Source organism: Dendrobium catenatum, unplaced genomic scaffold (genome assembly GCF_001605985.2).
Source record: "Dendrobium catenatum unplaced genomic scaffold, ASM160598v2 fragScaff_scaffold_1117, whole genome shotgun sequence".
NCBI classification, from domain to species: domain Eukaryota; kingdom Viridiplantae; phylum Streptophyta; class Magnoliopsida; order Asparagales; family Orchidaceae; genus Dendrobium; species Dendrobium catenatum.
In genome coordinates this window covers 718,989-726,827 of record NW_021319579.1, presented here as the reverse complement: position 1 = coordinate 726,827, position 7,839 = coordinate 718,989, and the positions used below count along the sequence as shown (strand labels likewise).

General features: G+C 34.7%; 1 protein-coding gene across 1 annotated transcript; it reads right to left on the bottom strand.

The window, feature by feature from the left end:
• Positions 1 to 116: 116 nt before the first annotated feature.
• Positions 117 to 2,545, bottom strand: LOC110102719. The gene has a single exon (XM_020831172.2). The coding sequence runs from the start codon at positions 2,164 to 2,166 to the stop codon at positions 1,030 to 1,032; it is 1,137 nt and encodes a 378-aa protein (XP_020686831.1). The 5' UTR covers positions 2,167 to 2,545; the 3' UTR covers positions 117 to 1,029.
• Positions 2,546 to 7,839: the final 5,294 nt, after the last annotated feature.

The following is a 7,839-nucleotide window of genomic DNA, read 5'->3' as shown; positions in this document are numbered from 1 at the left end:
CTCTAAAGTTTTTTCTTTCAATATAAGCCGGATTCGATTGCTTAATCTGTATTTTTTTGTTAATTTGTTGTTAAAAAAGATACCAAGCTCTTTGTTGAATTGGTTTTTTTTTTATATAATAATTCTGTTGGGAAAATATCTACGCAATAGTTTTTTATCATACGTCTTTTTGAGTCATATTTTCGGAAATATCTATAAATCAAATGTTGATCTTTTCAACGGCTAAAGAGTGGACAGGCAGGTATAAATCCCTTACTAGCAGTTGGGGCCACGGGGAGTCAAGAGGACAACAGCCTTAGATCATCTCCAATTGAACTCCATACCACCCTATGCAGTCGGCCATTCGCTCCATTCGAACTCCAAATATCATGCCAAAGTTCAGCATGTGAATAGTCTGACACCAATATTGGGTTGGACTGTTCACCTACGCCAAAAAATTGGGCTACGGGATTTTCTGAAGAAGCGTGCAAAAGAGGACAAAATGTGTGCGTAAGGGGAAATGGTTACGTTCGTAGGAAGCGCATGAAAGAAAAGAGAAAATGCCGTTCGATTTGAGATGAATTACTGCATTTTAAATTTTTGCTGTATTTTAGAGCGGAAAATGAGTTTTTCGGTTCGAGATGCCCTTAGGAAGCCCTAAACACCCTCTAATTCTCCCTCTGATGTGATCTGGCTTGGGTAGGTCCTGGCCCGAGAGCCCCAGCCCCCAGAGTTCAATCTTCTTTTCACGTATAATGTTTAGAGAGGATTTGACTTTTAAGAATTTAAAGGGGAAACTTAGAAGGAACCAAGAAAATAATTAACTCTACTTGCAAACAAAAATTCTGTTTTAGACTTCTTAAGTATTATAATGAACATAAGAAAAGTACCTGCCAAAAAGTCTTAGCAGTAGATACATTACAGGAGTATGCCACTTCTCTCTTTTATCTCCACTGGCAACCACTTGATTGCAAGGAAGGTGACATTTAACTCTGGCAACATTGCATTTTGCTAAGTGGCACCATTCAATAACCAAAAATTTTAATAAAATCATTGTTGTTTATGTAAGCAGTCAAGGCCCTCTGTCCTACTTCGCACAATCCTATGGAAAACCTCCCTCGCCTGGGACTCCAATGGATCCAATTCTTCCTTCATGGCATCATGGACATTAGATAAAACAAGCACACCCTGTCTTAACTCCATCTCCTTCTCCTCTGTCAATGGAAACTGAACAGAATCCATCAGCTCCAACAAGTTTCTGATACACTTCTCTATCTGATGAATCTCTTTCAAGAGTCCAAGAGAGTTCTTCCTCTCTTTCTTCTTTGACTCCTCCACTATCCTTTCATGGAGCAATAGAACGGAAGCACCCCAAGGGAAGTTCCGAGGGATGGAAAAGTGAGTCTGAAGGCCACGGTCCTGGCAAGGAATTGCAGCAACCAAAGTCCACATCACAAAATGTAGCATTGTATTCATCGTGAAGATCGGATTCACTACTCCATTAGTCGCCACAACATCATTTACACGGGGAGCATTAATGTTGTTTCCAATAGCCTGGAGTTGCTTGACCGCTGACCACGATCGAGAAACGCTCCACGAAAGGGATCTGAAGTGGCCACGATCCTTGCTGGAGCTCGTGCTATTGCGGCCAAATGACCTGTTTCGCTGCGCAAGAACAGAGGCGGAATCCTTCACATCGAGCATAAGAATGGCGAGATCAGTGAGCGCCTTCTTGGCACGACGCAGCTGTCCCCCTCCGATGGGGGTATGGTGTGGATCTAGGGCAATGAGCACGATCTCGATGTGCTTCTGCCACTGCCGAATCTGCTCGATCCCATCCCGGATGGCGTTGCAGATATCGAGGGCTTTCACGCTGCGCTCGTAAAATTCGGAGATGAGGCGATCCAACGGAGCCTGGGAGAGGATCGGGCCGTTGTTGAAGAGAATGATGCGGAATTCCTCCAGGCTAAGGAGGAAAGCTTCTAACAGCTTCCGAATCCAAAGAAGAGAGAGAAGCTCCTCGCAGTCGGAAGAGAGATCCGAGAAAAGATCCGCCACAAGGCGCTGGAAGCATTCAAGTTCCCGCTCCCGGCTCGAGCCTGTTTCAAGCTGGGCATCGACTTGCTCGCGTCGTAGGCTAAGAAGTGATCGGCCAAACGAAGAGCCCTGGTAATTCATTGCTGGCATTATCGATCTCAAACCCCGATCGTCGGATCACTTGTAATCGAAAACCCTAGAATTCGAAGCCGGGAAGAGGCAATCGGAGGGAGCGAAATTGCAGAGGAATCGGAGAAATTCACCCGCACGATAAGGATGAGAGTCCGATGCTTCGTAGGAAACCGCAGAGGGACCAGATTTTATACGGACGCTTCACGTCGTAAAAACCCCTCACGCGGTCGGCACTCGGTCGATTAACAGAAGATTTCGACGTAGAGGGAGTCAAGGAAGAATTTTTTTTTTTTTCATTTATTCAAATAGTTTTATTACGCATTAATGTTTATTAATAACTATTGCACCACATCGTCCCACCCGTCTCCGCCGTGTGCCACGTGTGACGAGTGAGAGTGCATTGTAGAACTGAGTAAATTTGGATCATTCTCGAAATAAATTTCTTTATTTATTAATTTTATTTTTTAAGAAATGTAACGCATGTAGAGTTTGATGCTTACATATAAATAATATGTATATATTTGTGTTTTAATTTATTTAGATCTTTAAAAAATATATTTTAAATTTAATAGAATATTAAAGTTAATCAACAAACTATATATTATATTTTTTAATAAATTTATTGAATAAAAAATTATTTAAATTTAAAATTTTGCTTCTTTTAAAAATATATGATCATATTTTAATATTATGATTTTGAAATAAGATAAAACCAAAAATAAGAAACATGACGTGGCGCTTGCTGAATGGTGATGAAATGGTCCTGACAATAGCTGTAGTGGTTGCTAGCTCCCTATGCATTCACAATGGGAAGAATAATATTAAATTTATATAATTTATTTATTTATTTTTATATAATGAATTATCAAGGCGGTTTGTTATTTACTAGTCATTCACTAATCATATTTATTTATTTAAAGTAATGGCTTGGTCAACAAAAAGAAATGGCAGGCCTGGGCCGCACGTGTGAGCCGCCTCAACGCTGCAGTGATCGGACGATGATGATGATGGAAAGATTATGGATGACAAAATAACTTTTCTAATCATAATATGAAGGAACTAAATTGATGGCCAACTATTTTAGTTTTTTTTTTTTTTTTGGAAATTTAGTTTTGTATAAAGATTTTTTGGGTTCAATGTAATATTGTTTATGATAAATAATAAATTGTATTGTGATGAGAGAGAAAAGATAATAAAGTTGGGAGATAAGATTTTTTTAAAAAGTTTCGAGAAAATTAGGGATAAATATGTTCAATTTTATTCCATAAAAGAACGATTACAAAACAAGAAAACTAGATTTGTAAGAAAAATAATGAAAAACTTATAAAGCTAAACTAACTAAAAAACTCCTAACAATAGGAGAACAAATAACATAAATTACAATCAAAACCAATAATCCTCCCCTAATACAAAATAAGAACAGAGGAAGACCATCCAGAACAAAAAAGCCCAACAGGCAGTAAGCAATAGCTCCAGCATCCAAAATTTAAGAAAAAATTAGAGACTAGCTACTCTTTAAGAGTACTCTATGTCAATTAGAAGTTTACATCAAAAGAATGTGTCAAGAGTGCTTTGCCTTAATTTAAATCACAATCAAAGTACTCTCATTGTGGACAAATATAGTCAAACTAGCACAATAAAGTTATATATATATATATATTCTCGTATGATTCATCAGTTCTAGTTGGGCAAAATTTTAAAAAAGAGTAAATTAATAATTAAAATTAGTAATAGGAGCATAATCAGAAGAAAATTAAATCACGATTTATTGAAACTGAAAAATAATTTTCTGGTTTCCAAAGAAATCCGGAAAATGATTTTTGATTTCTCAAGAATTCAGATTATTAAACATTATTGGACCCAAAAATTTTCATTAAAAAAAATCACTCCCTAGAAAAACACACTATTTAATTAAACACTTTTCATATTAAAAAAAATATTCATCAACTCAAAAAATAATAAATATATAATTGTATTAAACTATTTTGGAATAAATTTATAATTGAATGGCAAAATTTTATTAGATTCATCTACTACCAAATTTTTTATTTTTTATTTTTTATTTTTTTAGAGCCGGCCTCCCATTGTGCTTTGCTTTGGGTGGATAATTACTCCACATAAAAGTCAAAAGACAGCCAATAACGCGAGGAAGCGTTAAGAGTTATTTGGAGATTTTTGTCGTGACGCGGAGTCCGTTTGATTAGGATCGGACGGCTAGATTGAATGCTTAACGGTCAACCATCTTCCCATGCATGTAAGAGACACATTCAGATATGAAACATTAATGAGTCATAGCTCATTAATTAAAAATTTCCCATGATTTCAAGCCTAATTTGATTGTGCTATTAGTGTAAATGAGAAGATTTGACTTGTGAGTCGGCTCAAATTCAACTCGTTATTCAGCTCGTGAGTCAAATTTATCAAGCTACTAGCTTGAGCTTATGTAAATATTATAAATAAAAATAAGTATTATAAAATTAAGATTAAATAATGATAAAAAGTATAATAAAATAAGTAAATATCCTAAATAATAGTTTCTATTATGTTAATGTTTGTGAATAAATTGATGATCCCAATCAAAATAATGCTAAATTCCAAATTTGCAAGCCACAAATGGAGAAGCATTTGCCCAATTCGAAGGATTTTCTTTAATTCACTTATTAAAAAAGAGCAACAACGTAACTCTTAGGGTTCGTTTGGGATGGCTTTCTTGCTGCTTCTCCAAAAAGCTTTCTAGTAAAAAAAATAATAATTTTTGTACTAGAAAGCTACTTTAAGAAGCAATAAGAAAGTCGTCGCAAACGAAGCCTTATTGATCTTTTGGTTGGGAGATTTGCCTAACAACTAAGAGGTCTTGGATTTGAGTCTTACGTATGTGATATGTGAATGAATTTGTCTTAATTGACTTAAATATCCAAAATAAAAGGGCAACATCGAATGTTCAAATTCTGTCAAATGCATTTATAGATAGAGACCAATTAATTCAAATATTAGCCAAAGAAGATGACCGTTACCAATATATTAGAAACTCTATTATGATCACTTCGAATGTTAGATTATTCGTTAGTTTTTATGCACATTGCTATGGCCATTTTACCGGTTAAAGAAGATAGAATAATTAATTTCAAAATTAAAATTAATTATGACTTTTTCAGTAATTGATATTTCCTAGCTATTAATCAAATTAACAAATCTTCAGAGCATTAATTTTAAACAATTGGAAAATTAAAATTTAATTTTCAAAATCTTTTATTAATCGTCTGAATTTGTTCTTTCTGAATGAATTATCAAATGATGTAGGAAATTCAAATCCAATCAATTATAACATTATTTGAGTTTCATTAAGAATGTCATTCAAATATACAATCTTTCAAACATGAATTTTAATGGATGTGAATATTTTTGTTGGAAAGTTTAGAAGAGTTTTTTTTTTTTAACAAAATAAACCATTTATTCAAATAGAAGAGAAATACAGTCCATGGCCCCCAGTCATTACAACAACATAAAAAAGGACTCAATACAAATAGCTCGAGGCAATAAACAGAGAGTAAAATAACTCTAACTCGGACTCAAGAATGGAAGCCCCCTACACCATCCACGCGACCAACCACGGACCATCCATAGGTGAGAAGTCCACCAAAACCAAACCACCAAGCAATCCAAGCCCAAGTCCAATTCACTTCGGTTGCCAAGCAGTCAAATCAGCGAGGGGAAGCTGGGGGGTTCCTCATCATTGTCCATAAAGCCGACAAAAACCACCACCGAAAAGCAATTAGAAAAAAGGCAGTGCATGTTTCTTTTTACCTTTATTCTTACGTTTAGTACCAACAATAGAACGACTAGGGTCAGCAAGCTTAACAGGCGCAACCTCCTCACATTCGTCAAAATCCTCATCCTCCTCCCCATCAAACGAAGAGGAATCACTCAGAATAAGCCAATCATTTTGCACCAAAAGAGTATTTGGGATCATTTGAATTCTGATTTTGACAAACTTATAGTCAAGTTGTCAAAAGATCAAATGATCTCTAAATCATGTAAGTTTATATTAAAATCAAGTATCTTGATGATACAAATCCGACGAGCATAAAATCTATTAATTTCAACTTCATCAAACTCCCCAAATACTAAAAGAATGGTCTATGATAAATGGAATTAATATGGGTCATCTAATTGAGCGTTTTTTTTTAATTCAGTTATATTTATGAAAAGTCTTGCTCTCAAAATTTATAAATAGACCCTTCTCTCTATATGATGGGGGACTAGGGACAGGAGATTGGAGATAGCTCAGTAGTTTAAAAAATCCCAGAGCCCCAATCAACTATTACCATTAAAAAATCACTCGATCACCACCAATAGAAAACCTCTCAATCTCCACCATTGAACAAGTGTCTAACAACCATCGTTGGAGCACTACCCAATTGCTTTAGTTAAACCACTACCAAACCATCACCACCATACAACCACTGACCTTTTATCATCTAACCACTACCTTCAGACCACAACTCAACCGCTACAATCGGAACAAGGCCCAGTAGTTGTTATTGGAACACCCCTTGATTACCACCATCAAAACACACTCATTCAACACCATCTAACTAACGCCTAGCTGCCTCTGTCAAAACACAACCCGAACACCACTTTCAGACTATCAGTCGACCGCCATTATTAGACCACCACCCTACTGGCGAACATCAACATTGAGCTACCACCTTTCAATCATAAGTAGACCATGAATTTTCCGTGACCGTTAGATGTCTGTTTTGCAAACTGATTTCACTTAATTATTTTGGATCTACATAGCTAATTTATGAATAATTTTTCATAATTTTTAGATTTTTCAGATTTGAAGATATAAAATTATTTATGTAAATGTTTTGCTAAAAACTGAACAAATTACATAATTACAATTATACATTTATAATGTTTTTATTATAAAATATGTTTGATTAAAAACCATTATCCCATTTCGTTTAATAGAGAGTTTGGGGAAAAGAGAAGAAAAGAGACTAGAGAGAAAAAGAAAGCTAAAATTTTAAGGTCGTAGAATTGTATTTGTCCATCATCCAAGTTTAATTTGATATCTAAAAATAGTATTTTAGTTCAATTAAAGCTTCATAATTATGATTTACATAATCTCTGATAATTTGATGATGTTTTGAAACAATTGTTGGAGCCAATGGGCTACTAAGGTGAGATTTTGTTACCAAAGTATTACTATGCTAGAGCCAGTGATCTATCGAGATAGGATTATGTTAAGAAGTGTTTTTTTTATAACTCAATTAATTTCAATAATTTTTTAAATGCATTCAATTTTAGTGTATGCTTTAGTTTCAACTTCCACTGTTCCACATAGTACTTCAATTTATTTTTACAACATAGTATTTTTAGTTCTTTTGGTTAAGTTATTGAATATTGTTTTAGACTACAATAGCATATTTAGTCGGTTTAGCTCACTCTTACTTTTACTTTCGTTTTAAGGCTAAAGAAAGGGTGACGAGCGAGCTTAGTAATTTTGGATAGCAGGCTTTGATCTGTGCTATATGAATGTTTTTGTTAATTTTGATTTTTGCATACTTAGCTTTTATTTAGTTATTTTATCTATTGCCAAGCGCTGATGTAGATAACTTAGATTGTATATGTATTTTTTGGATGATATATAGAAAATTATTTTTTAGATTCAGTATTCTTCTG